This window comes from Syngnathus floridae, chromosome 4 (assembly GCF_059516105.1).
Source record: "Syngnathus floridae isolate MCC-2025c chromosome 4, RoL_Sflo_1.0, whole genome shotgun sequence".
NCBI classification, from domain to species: domain Eukaryota; kingdom Metazoa; phylum Chordata; class Actinopteri; order Syngnathiformes; family Syngnathidae; genus Syngnathus; species Syngnathus floridae.
Window position 1 is genome coordinate 15,065,268 of NC_142416.1, and position 18,204 is coordinate 15,083,471.

The 18,204-nt window shown below is 39.7% G+C and overlaps 1 protein-coding gene across 3 annotated transcripts in view; it reads left to right on the forward strand.

Annotated features, from left to right (window-relative positions):
- Nucleotides 1–5,295: 5,295 nt before the first annotated feature.
- pax5 (paired box 5) overlaps nucleotides 5,296–18,204 on the forward strand; it is a 39,599-nt gene continuing 26,690 nt past the window's right edge. For 2 of the 3 annotated variants that reach the window (XM_088373847.1, XM_088373848.1), the window contains exons 1-2: nucleotides 10,292–11,285; nucleotides 16,711–16,876. In XM_088373847.1, the coding sequence (XP_088229973.1) occupies nucleotides 11,243–11,285; nucleotides 16,711–16,876 (209 nt within the window). In that variant the 5' untranslated portion in view covers nucleotides 10,292–11,242. Of the gene's footprint in view, nucleotides 5,627–10,291; nucleotides 11,286–16,710; nucleotides 16,877–18,204 lie in introns of those variants that run through there. The other variant, XM_088373846.1, reaches the window with a different exon arrangement.

Consider the following 18,204-nt stretch of genomic DNA (forward strand, 5'->3'; position numbering starts at 1 on the left):
CAACACTCGAGAGTACCGGCAGTTTTGCAAGGAAGCCAAATAAACTGCAATCTATACCTGGCATTACTCTGTAATAAATTAATATAATTTGAATTGTTATAATCATTGTTAGTTGTGCATATTTGAACGTTTGCTTGTGTGTGTGTGTGTGTGTGTGTGGGGGGGGGGGTTACTCAATCTCGCTCCTGTTTTGGGTGTTTTTCTTTCACTTTACGTTTGTACGTCAAATTACAGAGAAAATGAAACACTGACATTTTACCCAAGTTTGCGAGTTTAATTTCTGTGCTTTTCTGTCCCCATTAAAAATGTCAAAGTACGTTGCAGCTAAATAACACTGCTGATAACAGTAATGCAATATAAAAAGTTATATCAACTTCCAGCGGAATATATTTGTTCTCATATTATTATGCAGCGTTTGATTATAGAAACATCCCCATTCAAACTGATGTTGTCATGTTCTGCTTTTGCAACAGTCAAAACCCAGCCCAATTTCATCTTCCTCCAAATATGAAATGTCACAATGTGCACAAGACCCTCGCTGTGTGCAGCCATGTCTGAGCAACAGCTCTGAATCCTCCAGCCGGCGCTGTTATTGCACGTTGATTGGAATGGGAATCTATATGTAAATGTACTTCAACAGACGACCTATCGCCATCAGTCATATTCATAACAAGGTGAATGCAGAAAAATTACACCACCCTGACTTTCATGACAGTGCTGCATTAGCATCCTCCACCTCCTCTCTTTTATATCAAGAGAATAATTGCAAAGTCTGTGTCTCCAACTATGGGAATCACTTTCATAATAGTAGTGAAGAATGGTAGCATAATAAGGATTCAGGGAGTGAATGCCATCTGATTCTTAAGGTGTCTCCATGCGTGTCAACACAGGAAAGGCCATCACTGAGTTGGATTATTTCCTTCCAAAGGTTAGACTGCACATATATGTTCACTATCAACTCTTTCAGACTGTCTATGTCTGCACACACACTTCTAATCCTGCATCTGCTTTGTTTTTGGGAGGTGCATGTTGTGGGAGGAGGGAGTCTGCGCCGCCTCTGCTCCTCATATCTCCCTAAATTGGATGCAGGTTCGGGATGCCTGACTGCCTCAGTGAAATTGTGATGTGGCTGCCTGATTTAGACTTCCATGCATTTGCTGGTATTTACTATTATTATTTTAGAAAAGGTCGGGGACCGGCTGAATGGAGGCATCTGGTTCGGCAGTTCATCTCTAAGTGTGTGGACCAGTGGAGTGTTAAAGATGGATGGAGTGTCCGGGACAGGGATTTAAAATCCCCTGATTTCCAATCAGACATTTGAGGAGAATGGTTCTGCCTGATGAATGATCTTTATTGGGGAAAAGGAGTTAAAAGAAGCATGTCATTGCTCTCATTTGTTGGTGTTTTTGCGCACCTTACACTGTATGGCTCCCACTACCCGTTGCTGTGGCCAAGACATGAAATGTGTCCTCCTGATTTATTGCCAATATTCGGAAGCTGTTTGTCATTTGTTTAAGAAATACATCAGTGTGTGAAAGGACCCAACTGGAGCTTCGGCTATGCTATTGCATGGAGTCATTCGTTGTGATGAAGTGTTGATGATGGCTTTTACTGTTCTCAAAATAACACAAAAACAAGCTTACCTTTCTAAATTTGGAGAAACTGTTGCTGCAATGCATCATAAAAGATTGAAGTGGAAGAATTACAATAAATAACACATCAGCTTTGCAGCTCAGTTCAACCGGCTCGGTTTAGGTCGGTAGTTTTTTTTTTTTTTGCTGCCAAAAGTATGAGCACAAAATTGCTTTAAAAACATATATTGCAATAAAAGATTAACTTTTTTTAAACGAGTACACAACCACGCTTATCAATTAAATTACTTCTTTTCAAGGTCAAGTGCAAACTATCAGACAGTAGTAAGAAAATGCTTCATGTAGAAGGAGTTTGACACCACCTTTCCTGCGCATGCAGGGCCTGTGGCTGGTGCCGAGTTGTGACAAAAGCTCCATCTGCACTCACACAGTCACACACACTTGTACTTCTTGATGCCACAACACCAAATATAAAACAACCTTCAGAGCAGCCTTGTTGGCTCTTGTTGAACGGTCACGCTGAAATGTATACCTTTACATATAAATGGCTCGGTGTCATGTTGTGTCACCTAATATTTCATGGACAAACAATGTGTCCAATTGCTCAATCCGCCCTGCTGCCCTTAAGCCGCCTTCGACAGAATAGCCACGGCAACGGCAAGCCTGGGCTGCAAGAAAGGGAATCTTGTGTTGTTACACACAAGTGCCACTCTGAATTACATCCTGGGGATGTTGAGGTCATCTGGGCGGAGAGCAGACACACGGCACACATAAGATGTCACCGAGGTCTTCAAATAAAGTTAGTTTCATAAACATAAGGGGGAAAAATTGGATTATCTGACACAAAACGGAAGTATAGTTTTGTTACGTTCACGCTAAACAATTCCAAAAGACAAGTCTGCTGGCTAAGGTTCAAAGTGAACAATGGACTTCCTTTTTTTCACAAAAGTAGGATGAAATGTAAAGCAAAAAAAAAGCACCTTTATCCTAAAGAGGGAGATGAAATTAGACCATGTTGGCCAAGCAATGAACTTTCTATTAGTTCGCACATACAGACACAAAACATTTAAGATAAAAAGCTACATCAAAAACTTTGCCTTTTCAAACAAAAATGTCAATAATAATCTTATCTAATCTATTTATATTTTTACATTTACAACAAAATGTTACCACATGAATAAACCTACTGATAAAGAAATACCTCTCAAAAGAGAGCACGATCACATCACACCAAAATTACAAACACAATACTGAATACGTGAAGGAAGATCTTTGTGACTTTCCCAACTCTCACTCATTTCACTTTTGTATTAAAAGTAAATTTGCCGCACTTTTAATCAGGCTGGTGAACGTCCCACACCGAGACACCGTGCACCTTCCTTTGTGTTTACGTGTTTGCTTATTGACTCACCCTTTAATGTGATTCTTTCCGGTTCCGCTTGGTCACAGCTCGGGTCACCGATCACAAAGCATCCCCCCCCCCCCCCCCCACACACACACACATACACGCGCACTATCATGCCTCCTCAACAGTACCCCCGAATTAATTACATTAATTAGCACAAGGATGAAAGACAAACAAGTGGTTTTTAATTACTTAAAACGATTCCCGACTCTTTTTTGTTTGTTCTTTAAGGGGATCCAGTGCATGCAAGCAGCTAAAACCAAACTGTGGTAATTTTAATGTATCTATATGGTGCAATAATTACTACCTCCAAAAAGTGTAGAAGAACTTTTCTGAAGAGACAAAAGCATAATAATTTGAAGATAAAAATACAATGATGTATTAACAGTAATACACTGAGTTCTACTCTTGCAATAATAATAATAATAATAATAATAATAATAATAATAATAATAATAATAATAATAATAATAATGACACTGGTGGAATTAATGTACAAGACGGTGCTTGATTGTCAAGTAATTAAATTCTCAATTTTTCTTATGCTGTGTGCGTGCGTGTGCGCGCGTGTGGGTGCGTGTGTGTTGGAGCGTCTGCACTTTGCAATAAGCGTGTGTGACTATAAATATACTCAATCTGCTGTGAGGTGAGAAAATGCACTAAATAATGCACCGTTGTCATGCTCATGCATACAATTTGATATTTTGGGGGTTAAGAAATAAAGATGGCAAATCACGTTGGAGTCATGCTCTCACGAGGTTTGGTCCAATAGTTTCAATCATGTCGATGTCGTCTAATCATTCTTCAGTAAAATGTAACACAATAACAGTTTCAGCAGGTTACCCAAAAATGTTTCTGTAAAAAAAATACAGATGTAAATCAACACAATTGTACTATAGATTTTTTATAAACTATTCAATGATAAATAGCATAATCTTACCGTGTTTTCTTAATTCATAAACTCAAATGTATTTTGATGTGTTGGGGGCGCTCGAAAAATATGTGCCAGGGTCTCTATTGGCAACTAAGTGGACTGACGTGTGTCTGCGCTTTGTTCCACGCTCAATTGTTTCTGGTGCGTGCGTGAACCCTGACACCCGACCTGCAGACCTCCAGACAAGTTCGACATGTGTAACATCGTACACAGAGCCGCGTTTTATGTTTTGGGAATCACATGCTTCCCGCACAAAGCAAAATCTGCTTTCAACGCCCGTAGTCTCAAACTGAAATGTTTATCCAAGTCCTTGAGCATATCTACCACTTTCCGTTACCTGTTCGGACAATAATCGCAGCGAGGAAAAAAAATAACTTAACAGTCCGGATTCATTTCGACCGCACTTTTTGTTCTTAAGCATCTAGAAATACTCAACATTTCACAAGTACAGCTTCGATATTCTTCACACACTATAAATAAAGCTGTCAATATGAATTAGAAGCACACACAAAAAAACCTGGTCAAATCCAACAGTCTGCATGATCCGTTATGTTAAACTACACTGTATATGTATTAAAAAGGCCACCTGAACAAAAATGAGCAAATCTCCATAAACGAATGAAAAGAACAACCTGTCAAATATACAATATGTGCGTTAAACCCATTCCACCGTTGCGTTTTGGCCAAAACTATTATGACTGACACCAGTTTTGCATTTCATTTTTGCATCTCGATTTTTTTCTGTATTGTTGTAACTAGCAGTTAGAATTAGTTTTTAGTTTTTCTATTTATCCTAATTAATTACGTAAGACACGATTTAGGATTACAATTATATTGTTTGCTTTAGAATTATCAAATTAAAAATATTATTTGAAATAGCCTACTGAAGTAAAGTTAGTTTTACTTTAAAAAAAATCATTAACGAGGCGAAAGTACAAATAGGGTATAAAAAAACTTGTCTCTTCAAAGTTTTTCCCTTTCAAGTTAAAATAAGTAGGTCAGATGATTCCCTCCTTGTATTTATTGTATTTATTTCTGATCACGGAAGCTTCAACTCTTTGTAAACTTTATGAATTTAAAACGGGAGGGGAAAAGGAGCAAGTTGAACAGACAGCTTGCAAACAAAGTAAAAGTGAAACTTTGGTGCTCAAGTTCTGCACGCAAAGTTGAAGGTTTCACGTGCACACATTTGCGTTCGCAGACGCGCGTGCACGAGACCCACAGAGACTATTGGTGTGTGCAGTTTAGTGCCAGCAAAGAGACAGAGGACATGAGCGCACATGGCAAGAACGGCTCTTCTTTTGCTCATCCCCCCCCCCCCCCCCCCTTCAATAGGACCCTCCTTTTTTCCACCTAAAGCGTTTAGTTGCAGCTGAGTGAACACTTGCAGGCAGCGCAATAAGGAGCGGAAGGGTCGAATTATTTCAACCAACATTGCATCCCCTTCCCCCCCAACCACCAACTGTACACAGCTGCTACAGAGAAAGAAGAGAGAGAGAGCAACAGTGTTACAAAGTCAAAGAGAGAGGGGGAGAGAGAAAGAGGAAAAAGAGAGAGAGTGAAAAGTGAGCAAAAACTTTTTTGTTCTTTTCCTTTTTCCCTCCCTCGCTCCACCCCTCCCTCTCCTCTTTTGAGTGTGTATCATGATGGACCCGCAAGGGCCCAGGAGACGTGCGCTGCGGCAGGGGAGAGCAGGTAGGCTTGCACTTCCATCTCACACCTTGTCTTCATTGGTTTTTGAGCAGGTGAATTCGTGTGTGTTAACAGCAACGTGTTTCTATAATGCTTTAAAAGTTGTTTGCCAAAGTGCTGTTGAGTTGTGCAACTTATGTGAACTATTGTAAAGTTTGGAGAAGTCATTAAAACTGTAAAAGGCTGCACTGTAACTCAAGTCAAAAGGTGCTAATCAAATTTGGGATTATTTTTAGAGCAAGATAGCCAACTACAAGTGGAAGATATTTTGCTGACCAGCTTGTTTCGTTAAATTAGGCCAAATATTGGTCATGTGTGCTGGATCAAAGCAGGTGATGGGAAGCTCTTCTGCAGGTTCAAAATTATAAAGTCTTCAGCGGGCCATACTAAATTCATGATGGATGATTATGGTGTTATGAGCATGTCATCTATGGGTTTTATGTTTTGGGGCTTTTTATACAGTTCAGAGATTTTATTTGCTAAGGTATGCTAAGATCCTCCTGAGGGCCATAAATGGCCCACGTGTTTCTCCACAAGTTCTTCAAAGAATATTTTATTAGTGGATTGCTTTCAATGTTCCATCACTGAGTGCCTTGATTAATGGAAAAACCTGTTGATGTCCAGCATGTCATTTTAAAATGGACGCCACAGCAGATGAACCACGTGATTCTTGCCAGCCAATCTGTGAATAAATGAAATGATACCAAATTTAGATAACAGAAGAGATACTATGTATACGTTTGTTTATCATTATTAAGAAAACAAACATTACTCAAGTTAAAACAAAAACTCTTGAACTTATTACAACAGTTTAAGGAAGTTTTGGAAGTGTGGCACGTGATCTTGTCATATGTTGGTATGTTACGTTACATTACGTTACGTTACGTCATGTCCCCCAATTTTGGGTGGGGGCCAGCTTCATGGAGGTACAGTTCAGTTGTAGCTGTTTAACTTTTGAGTACAATACATTGGTGTTTAATCATTTCGAACTGTTTGCTTGTAAAACGTTATTTAAGTACAATTGCGATTGAAGATTAATGTGCAATACAATTTTATGGAATCATTATTAAGGTACAGTTTTCCCCCTATGTTCAAGCACAGTGTTAATATTCGAACAGAGCAGTATTATTGTGCTTTACTATAATATTAAATACGCTTTTTAGGGGAAGAAAAACGTCATAGTTCTACGAACACTTGTGCCTACTATACTACTGTAGTTTAAGTTTGGCCCTGATGTTCCTTTTTTGAGGCAGTACTTGGTATTTTTAGTTTGAGAATCTTTGTTTCAAATTGGTTGGTTGTTTTTTGAATGGTTACATATCTTTGCTCCTTATTAAAAGAGGCTATTTTCACTCCAGTTTTAAACATCCCGAAATATCGTAATTGGCTGCTGTGTGTTTTCCACAATGCAAGTAGTTCTGCTATATGGGTCTAGTTATAAAGCAGCAGGGGTTCCAGATCAACACAATCGACCTCAGTATGGCATCCAGATGATAGCACATCATTTCATATCCATGCCTGCTGCTCTGTATTGATAAAACGTCCTTTGGGCTGAGGACGAGTAAGCCTCATTATTGTTTCTCATCATAATAGGTTGATGGACAAGTACACAGACAATATGTCACTTATAGCAGGCGTTATACTTAATGAACAGTGATAAATCAGTAGCCTATAGGCTCAAATTATGCCTCAATTTTCAGTCTTTTAAAGTATATAGGCTTTAGCCACCCAAAAAATATTTAAGGAAAGAGAATATATATGATTGGATAATAACCGCTGAGGAAATCATACTTTTTAGGAGGCCCTCCCTGTTGACTGCTGCAGTCATAAGGGCCCAGGGCCTCTGCTAGCAGCCTCTCCATGAAATACGTGATCAGGGTGTAAAGAATTCAGTGAGAAGTCTCAAACTGGCCTTGCGTAAAAGTGTGACATTCATTCTAGATTACGCACATCTATAAGCGAGGATTTATTAAATGGATATGTTCACTGATGTAATACGACGTTAAGGTCTAAAAGGAATTCATTAAATAGATGTCATCAAGGTTTGGCAATAGTTTTACAATGTCATTTTTTTTTAATCCAACATTTACTGATAAAACGGGAAATCAGGATTTTTTTTAAGTAGCACAGTAGTGTAGTCACATAGAAATGTGATTTTGCGCTGGTCAAAAGTGTGCGTGCATGTGCAGGGTGGGGGTGGGGGTGGGGGGGGGACAGAGATGACCTCAAGTGCCCCTCAAAGTGCATGAGAGCTTGTGGTCAGGCCTCACTTGACTCCTCATTAGGTGCATTATCAGCCAACCAAGTCATTACAAATGGACCGATGAGTGTGATTTGCGAGTGCGCATGTGGCATATAATTTATTTGTTTATTTTTTAAAATATATTTATATTCTGATTTTAAACATATTTTGCACGCAAAATGAAATCTAAGAGTTGAGATATATACGAGGGGGCTTTCTCATTATGTTGACAGCCATGCGGGCGTGTAATAAACGAGCTTGGTGGAGTTAACATGCGCTATTAATTTTTCATTGCTTTTTCGTTTCGAGGCTCGGGCGCAAAAAGGCAAAACAGTCTTTCACGCTGGATGGATGGAGGGAAGGAAGAAAGACACTACAGCATCGCCTCCAATTTGCCTCCCAATGATTATCACGACCACATTTCTTCTTACTAATGTTTAAAAAAGTCTAATCTCCCCCTTCCCTCCTCCGCGCTCCCCTTTCCAACACTGAGAGGTAATGAAATATGGTAATGTCTGCAGGACCCCGGATTAAAGACGTCCCACCCTGATGGAAGTTTTCTCCAAATTTCCAAGCCTAAAGCAACAACAATTTGTATACATGATTGCTTGTTTGGCTGTTTTTAATTGCCTTTGTATTTAATTTGCAAATGAGAGTCATGTGATGAGAAAGTGCATGTTTTGTGGTTCCTAAATCTGTAATACAAACTGCACAAAAGGACACAAAGTTGGGGAAAAAAAGAGATATATAGTATATATTTACGTAGATGTATAGTCTTTTAATAAAATACAGCCTGTCGTCTTTTTATTTCAAGCATTAAAATGAGAATTATTTAACCTTAAAACATAATTGAAAACTAATGCGATTTTGAGTAAAAAAATTCAACATTAATTTGATTATTTCTATTCAATATGTGGCCTAAATAAAAAGGGCCGTCCGTACGCAAATTGCGTACACTTGTAAGCGCCTAAATGACCCAATTTAGCCTGTATTTTTTTATCAGTCCCCTTTCTCTCCGGACTAAACAGACAACTATTGTTTAACACGTGCGCAAAACATTTTATAATTCACACAGTCAAGAAAATTAAGATCAAATGTAAAATGTAATGTTATGACCACAGAAACATTAAAACATTGTTGTTTTCTTGTTGGTTATGTGCATTTTTTTATGATGATGATGATGATCAGAGTAATTACAAAATGCAATCATATAATCGAATCAAGTGATGTTATTACTTTCGTATACGTATTGTGCAAATGTACTTGCCTGAGTATGTGGACAAGTCACTCATAGTTGAACGCCCCCTGGTGACTCTTCTAGAAAGCACACACAAAAAAACCGTTTTCTGAGAAGAAAAAATTTTTTTTTATTGGAAAACATATTTATTTTAATTTGACTGCTTGCGTGTTTGAGTTATAGGATCAGAAAGCTTGCAGACACCAATAACTATCGGGATAAACCAAGACATTTATTGATTGAACATGAAGTATTCCGTATTCCAAGACATCCCAGGTTGGGTTGCCTTTTTAATAAAAAATAATTATTATCAAGTATCTTGGTGTTGTCAATAATGATTCGGGGAAGATTGTTCTAGCTGTGCATATGCTCATGAGGCTGATGGAGAATAACAGAGAAAGTGAAATGATTAGATGTCTAGAAACAGGAAGCACATGGAAATAACCATTTTCTAATTTGGCTCACGCTTAAGGCTATTTGTGTGCTTAATATTACACGACCCAGGCAAAGATATGCCTTAGAAAATCAGGTGGGACGAACATTTATTGAATCTCCCTTCTCTCCTCTCAGTTTGCTGCGATGCTGGATAATTGCACTTCATTAAAAACGATGCCCGTTTGAATCCGCAATCAGCTAATGGGATGCTTGTTTTATGCCTTAGATTCTCCTCAAGCTAAAGATTCATAAATTGTAATATTAATGACAGGCCAGTTTCTTTTACTGTGCTCCCAGTAACATGCATGGTTTATGAATGACACATTTTATGAAAACTACAATCTTTCGTCATAAAATCGTTGTAATTAAGAGTTTAATCTGTTTTGAATAATTGTACTCAGACATCATAAGACCTCCCTGCAACAAAGCTTCATTTTAGTAATACTTATTTAATTAGATATTTAATATTGACACGGATAAGTTGAGCGCAAATGCCCACAAAAGCGTGAGGTTTGTACGTGGTTAATTGAAATTAAACGTAAAACGGTATATGACCCCCTCACCAGGGAGGGGTGAGGCCGAGCTCATCCATTGGTTAGGGATTAAAATAAGCGTAAAGCCTCATTGGCTCTCAGCATTATCGTCAACCAATCCGAGCCACGTAGAGCCCCGCCCTTTTTACTCAAAGTTGGAGTGACGCCGTTGCGGCTCTCGCGTTCTGATTGGCTGGGGGGTGGCTGAGTGACAGGCAGCTGGCCGGCGGCTGGACGCCAGGCTTCCAGGGGGTTGCGAGCGCGGGCGCTGTCCGCAAGAGAACTGGTCCTGAAACGCGGGGGTGCACTAGCAAGCAGCCGCTCTCTCGGTGGATGCTTCGCTATTTTCGACACATTTAAAGCACCTCATCCTGCCCCTCCAATGTTTTGGGGTTTGAGCCAAGAGAAGAAACTCCTTTCCAACTCGTGCGGGACAGGGAAGCTGGAGTTGGGCAGAGAATCGCTTTAAAAACGGGGACGATTCTGAGCAAGTGCCTCGCTTGTCTTTTTTTCTTACGAGCTCGGTGGATATGACACTCGGACGGGGGATCGCTCACTTGCCATTTCGAGCTTTATTGATGAGACATCACGCAAGACAGGAATGGAAGACACAACTCTTTGTGGATTTGTGACATTTGCAGTTAATGAAACAGATTTTTGATTTGTTTTTTAGTTTTTTGTTTGTTTTCGTGGTGAGACTAAGCGGAGAAAGTTGCGCCAAAGGTGGACCTGCACGACCGGAGACCTGAGCCCGCGGGGGCCAGGGAGGTCTTTTTAAACATTTTGAAACACTTTTGACATGGTTTCCGATTTGGCATGAACGCCGTGAATATTAGCCGAACATTTTAAAGGATGAGTGTCATTACCGTTCTTTTTTTGACCGACTGTCGCCGCTCGTCCCACTGAGGACAGAATTTTGACACCACTTTTTTCGTTGCCATACAAATATTTTAAATATCTTTTTAATTTTTCAATGCTTCATTCATTTCACTTCAGTTGTGGACAGTAACGAGCGAACGAAACAAACAAAAATAGACTCCGTCTTTTTCTTTTTAAGGGAACTACTTTGCATCAACCGGAGGTCTATCAAATAGAGGTGGGCTCAAGTCTGCACTTTTTCTTTCTTTCTTTATTTGCTTTTTAAACCGGGGCCCTCGAGCCCCACCGCCCACATGGAGATCCACTGTAAGCACGACCCATTTGCGGCTATGCACAGTAAGTTTATCATTTAATTTTCTTATTTCTTGATTTTTGCATGCTCCCTCCATGCAGAAAAATACCAAGCTACACGGGCGCAATTGTAAAGCAACCTATTTGGTGCGCTGCAAAAACTATATTTTTTCCTTATTATCCTAAAAGTCTTCAGAACCTAATGACGTTTATATATATTATTTTTTATTCAAATGTTGATATAGTTTTAAATTATTTGGCAACAGAATGAGAGGGAAAAGCTCAAAACATTTAGTGCACATTTAATAATGACGTAGCTGTTTTTCTTTTATTAAATTAATTTTTTGGGAGTGTGTACTTAATTAATAAGACTTAGATTTACACTTAGACATCAAGCATGTTTCAATTGTTGACCGCACTTTCCTTTCAAAGGAAAGACGTCGTTGTTGGGGGTGGGCGGTCAGAAAAGGGAGAGCGAGAGAGAAAGAGAGAGAGAAAAGGGAGTGAGGGAAGTGAAGAGCGGTTGTGTGAAGTCCATTGTGCTTTTGCATATAACTTAGATGGACAAACTGAACACGCTGCAGGTGCAACTGCATGTGGTCTTTGCATCAGAACGAGAATGGACGTTGTTGGTTCCCCAGTGGTGGAAACCCCCCTGCTCGGCCTCATGCAGGCATCTATAGCGCCATAGCCATTTATCAATCAAATCATAAATAAATTGATAGATAAGTAGTTTGTTTTTTATTTGCACTGCAGAGAGAATCATTAATTTACAATAGACATATTTATTAGATCGTTGCTTGCAGTATAGGGGAGGGGAGTCGCGGTTTGTAATACTTTAGTTTATCTATTTTTTTTTTTTTTTTGCAGTAATGAATTGTCCGGTGCATGGATGCACGTTAATATATATCACATTAGTCAGTTATGTCAGAAATCTTAAAGGTACAGCCTAAAATCAGACGGAATTGTTATAAAACATTGACTACACATTTATTTACATCGTTTCTTTGGGTTACTGAATTATATATAAAAAATATTTTAAAATGATTTTGTCCCTGTGATATAATCCACCAATATTGTCTCCTTTAACTTTATTTTGGAGTTATAAATATCCACCAAACCTATTTTAAAATCACATAATGTTTGGACTTTTCATTTAAAGCATTTAATAGATATTGCATTCATTCATTTATACCACCGGTGAATCCCGGGGAGAAGCGTATTATGTGAATCACACACACGCGCACACACACTCACGCACGCATACGCACACACACGCACAGAAAAACGCGCGCGCACGCGCACATCAAACGGCTAGAACAAATCGTGTTTCTTCTCACAGTAGTTGGCCCAAAGTCAATGATCCGCGGCGCTTGACGGCAACAGAGAAGTTCTGGGACGCTTTAAAACGATTACATCTAAAAATGTCAAAAGACAGAGTGAGAGAGGTTGCAATGAATCAACTTAGACGCGTGGAAATGCTTTTTTGGAAGCGTGTGTCTGTGTGCGTGCATGGGTGTACATTTTCTTAAACGCTATTGGTAATATGTATTAGTCTCAGGACTATCTCCTTTTTTTTCTATGAACATTATATAAGCAGCAATTTCATCTGGCATATGTATGAAAGCATTCTTGAACCGATCCAACAGCTTGGAATATATATGTTCGATTTAAAAGGAACTGCTGCTGGTAATTGTGATGATAATGAGCTGAATATTGTAATGTTAAACATGCTTGCATCTTAAGTATGCATGGGTGTTTGGTGGCCTCAGATCGTGTATAATATATATATATATATATTAGTACAAGTATATATATATACACATCGCACACATGGTGTAACACTTTTCTAGACCATAAATTATCCATAATTAGCCACAGAAGAGCAAAGACTTCTTCTCCAAGCAGTAATAAGACCAAGGCCAGAATCTGCTGCCTGCGCCAATAGATTTCATTTAGATATTTAAAAAAAATAGATTTTTATGTTTTGCTGAATAGCATTTTTTCTTTACGAAAAAATGTCCATAGCATGCAGAATAAAATTAAATAAGAAGAATAAAAAGGAAATTTGGCTTGCACATCACATATCTACACAGTGTTTGCGCAACGAAATTCACCTCATCAGTATTCTCACTGACAAAATCGCAAACAGCCCTGCAGCCCAGTTTCTTTTTTTTTTCTCAAAAACAGAACAAAAAAAGGTTAGTTTGTTGCAATTTTTCAGGCTTCAGGCTGTGACAGGCAGTGACACAGAGGAATGTGGCAGGAAAAGAGAGACAGAGAGCCTAATGGACCTTATTTTCTGGATGGGGGAGCTTAATGTATTCTTCTTTATCTCTGTTATTTTTTTTCCTCCTCCGGAAACGGTGAATCAATCAAACATTTAAGGAGGTGCTTTGCTCCCAAGTCAGCTCCTATAAAGGATATATAAATGAAAATACAACAGGGATGCATAATGACTCCTGGTCCCCATGGCTGGCAGGCTGGCCGGTTGTGTCCCCTCTGATTCTTGCAGGATAGAAAATGAAACTGCTACACGTGCCAAGTGTTCCTCCCTCTCTTGAGGTTCAAGCTTTTAGAGGAAGACCTTTTAGCCAATAGACCAGATTTGGCAAAAATCTTTGTATCTAATTTGCAACAAAACCTCCCCAGCTGCCAGCTGTGATTGAATTCCTGAAAGCAAGTAGTTAATTTGTTTGGTCAGTGGCTTGAAATTACTTGGCCAATCTGTCACAGTTCGAAATATCAACCTCTAATTTACAACAGAATGTGCAAATGTTGATTTTGGAAGTAAAAGCGTGGCAAAGTAACGAGCACACGGGCATCATCAAATGATGAGGACACTTTATGGAAGTTTTGTGCTATACAGTAATAAACATGCTCATTTTTTTTGTTAAGGCAGTTGACTATCTCAAAATCATACTCAAAACATTGCTTGTCCGGTTCATAAAGTTTTGACGATGGTGACACTTTCAGACTAAAGTCATTCACTTTCTTAATATTTTATATTGGAAAATTGATACAAAATTGAAACTTGAACGTCAAGCTGCAAATCACAGGACGGCTTGTGTTTGAATTGCAGTTGTGCGCATCCAATTCATTGTGTTTTTAAAATTCCCCCTCCTAGCTGTGTTTAGAGGATAGAGAAATAAAATATGGACACATAACCCCAAAATCTCCTCTCCAAGAATAGTCTAATGCAAACGGTAAATACCTAGCTAAGTGAATAAATAGTTATCTGGAGTTTGTGTGCGTGTCGCTTGGCAGACATTCTTCCCATTTCTATACAAAGCAAGGTTTTTTTATGGTCCAGCCCAGATAGGAAGAGTGAAAGAACCCATTTCATTTGCTCTTATCTGAAAGACGAGGCGAGAGAGAGAAGCAGCGGGAGACTTGTGTGCACACAGCAGGTTGCAGCAAAGTGGGCTTCTGTGGAAGAACAAATCATGATGAGATGAGGCATGGATGGCTTTTTACAAGTTAAGAATCGAGTGGAACCTCGGCAAACACAAGGCATTACTTTGCAAGCTTTGATTTGTTCGGATTGCAAAACAATTTCAAAGAAATAGAATTGTAAAAGAAATGAGCTACTGGTGATATTAAAAGTAACAACAATAAAAACAGTGAGCAACGTTGAGGTGCTACAACATTCTTAATTGTCACACAAAGTAGTAAAAGTAAAATACTGTAAATTAACTGGCACCTTAAGCAGGAAGTTGTGGCCTTTTCAATTTCTCGTGCCACTTCTTCTTTTCTCCCATTTTGTATCTCTCAACATGGTTTTTTTTTGACAGAAAAATGAAATGTTTTGATGCTATTTAAGATACTTTAACATCATTGTGACTTTGTACATTAGAAGCGCTAGTGTACTTACATTGTGTTTGGGAAATGGCCGTCAACAGACTCTTGCATTGCTGGAACATGCCTTCAAGAATTCCATTGCTATAGATCAGTTGGTTTGATATTTTTGTATAAAGAAAAATGGTTAAATAATGAAGGATACTGTTACCCTCCAAGGCTGAGGATAAGAAACTATTATGATGAGGAAAAAAAAAAACATCCCCGGGGTTTCACAAGAAGCCGGCTGATCATCATAATACTGCTGATGATTTCAAACAGAAGATAAAAAAAAAAAAAAAGTGTTCTTGATCGACTGCCCCAATTTGGAAAGACCTTAGAGAAGATCTAAATGTTTTGATATCCCAATTTGGTTAGCAATACCCTTTTTTTTTGTAGTTGTAGTACCCACATGTAAGCATTCCTTAACCTGGTAGTGACGAGCAATCCTGGTTAAGGCCTTGACGGATGCGACGTTGCTATCTTTGGAAAAAGTGATTGCCTTTTAAACTGTGGCAGCGGGGCATCTGCATAATGACTTTTCTTCTATCTAGAAAGAAATAAAGCAAGGAGGGAAGTGAAATAGCTTTGTTTAATTTCCAAGCACAAGACGCTGCAGACTTTCTCGTTGCATTTATCCCTCATGTGCAGATGTGTTTGTTTTGGAGCCTGCTGTGTGTTTACTTTATGGGGATGCAGAAAAGAAGAAAGATGTGGTCAGGTTCAGGGGAGGGCTTTGTATTTCAGGGGGTATCCCCCTGCAGGGGTCATGTATTTAAAATCTATTACCCTCACAGCTAGGATTAGAGTGTGCATGCGTGCGCGAGTATGTGTGTGTGTGTGTGTTTCCCCGGAAGACACAATCACTATGGTAATATAAAAGCAGTGGATTACAGAAATGCCGGATTGCCTTTTGGTGCAACATATACTGTACATGAACATATTGTTGGGAAGAGGCGGAGACGTCGTCTTTCGTACATTTGTCGTGGCACTCATGCATGTTGGATTCATGTCAGCTGACTGTTGTTATTGTTGGCTCTCAATTAAATGATATATTTAGAGGTGCAATTGAATGAGAATCAATAGAAGCGCTATTTAAAATATTTTATTGTCAGTTTAGCAAACTGCACATCCTGATAGCTATTTCTAACAGTTTGGTCAACTATGTTCAATGAACAAAACTCCAACTGACAGTTTGTAAACCCAGTCACTTGGCGGAGGTCTGCCTTCTACATCCTGGATGTCATTAGAAAGGAGAGAAGTTGTGGTGTTTTATTCCAATTTGTTTCTATTCTGTTTCTTTAAACCGTCTTCCCTCAAGGGAATATTATTGGCGTCACTCAGACCCCCGTGGGTCAATAATTAATTGAAATCCCTTCATTTACTTGAAACTTAGCTTAGTCTGTTCTGGATAAAAGGAACAAAGCTAGTATTATGTTGGTAAGAAAGGATTTATTTAGGACATACGTGTGTGTGTGTGTGTCTGTGTGTATCATTGGCATTGAAATGTTGTGATGCAGTCAAGTTTGACTGTTAACATTTTAGTCATAAATCCTTTTAAATGTTTAGTGGCTTGTTCATCCATGTGGCTTGAAGCATGTGACTTCAACTGTCTTTTTTTTTTTTTTCATAGGACATGGCGGCGTGAACCAGCTTGGCGGTGTATTTGTAAACGGCCGACCTCTTCCAGATGTTGTGCGACAGCGAATAGTAGAACTCGCCCACCAAGGTGTGCGTCCCTGCGACATCTCCCGCCAACTTCGGGTCAGCCACGGATGTGTCAGCAAAATACTGGGAAGGTATGGAAGACACGTATGCGCCGACACATGTGACTTTTGAACCCTGCAGTTATTATATAAAGATAATCAAGTTATTGAGAGTTTGGATCGTCGGCGCTGATGCTATAGTGTCTCTGCTGCCAAGTTGCCAATTCCCTGAGCTTGCAAATTTCCACTGCCATCATCTCCTACTTGCTTTGGGTCTTGTTCATTTCCTTTTATACTGACTCACATTTCTCCTTTTCACCTTCTTCTATGACGACTCTTTCCTTCACCTTTAAAAAGCCAATTTCAAAAGTAAATCCCGGGTCGTTCCGTCTGTCAGAGAAGAAAGGGGCACAATGTGAGGGAAAGATTCATCACTTTTTGGAATTAGCATCAAAATGAAAGTGGCACCATATTTCAGCACCACAAAATATAGCAAAAGGAGAATAGAGACAAGGATGGGGCAAGAAGGGGGGGGGGGGGGCGTGCTGAAGAAGAAGTGAGGAGAAGTAAAAAAGGAATTAGAAACGGAGAGACCATTTGTGGTGGCGGCAGGGAAGGATTAGCCACAGCGACCCTCAGCTATATCAAAAAATGTGTTGCTCATTGTTCTCCCTTGCTTCTTTTCTCTCCCTTTCTTTCGCTCCTTCTCTCAGTCTCTCCCAATCCCTCTCTCCCCCCTGTCCTGGCCGTTCAACTCACTGAAGCGTTACCGTGAGAGGTGGGTGGGTGGGGGGGGAGGAGATCGAGGGATGCAAGGAAGGAGAGAGGCTTGTTCTATCCTCTTCTCTCTGTCTCTCCACTGCCGGCAGAACAAAAACACCAACTCTGCCTCCTTGTTTGTGAATGTGTGTGTAGGTGTGTGTGATTGTCTCACATCGCTGCAGATATCAATAACCATGCTCATTTATTCACCAATGATTTGCCTGTGAATAATTTAAATTGTTTTCCACGAGAAAAGAGATTGTTCCTTTTCCTTTAGCAATGTTTAAAGTCCAGCTGTGGAGAGTGAGAATGGGAAGCACGTGCGCATATACAAACACACACATGCACACACACAACAGGGAACTACACACTTAAGGAAACAAACATCACGGAAGGGATTACTCCACCGAGCAGTTGCGGTGAGAGAGAAAGAGCAGCAGGTTTAAGACTGAGTGACAGCTTGCATCCACACACAGCATCCCCCCCTATTCTGCAAGCAGGGTAGTGCATTAGCTGTCCTCCGCCAGTCCCCCAGCCCACCCGCATCCCACCTGCCCCTTGCGCATGCAAATACATTCAAGCTGGAAAGAAAACTCCTGGATCTCTCTGTGCGAGCGTGTCTGTCAGTGTCACCCCTCATCTTGCATTTGACTGTCAGT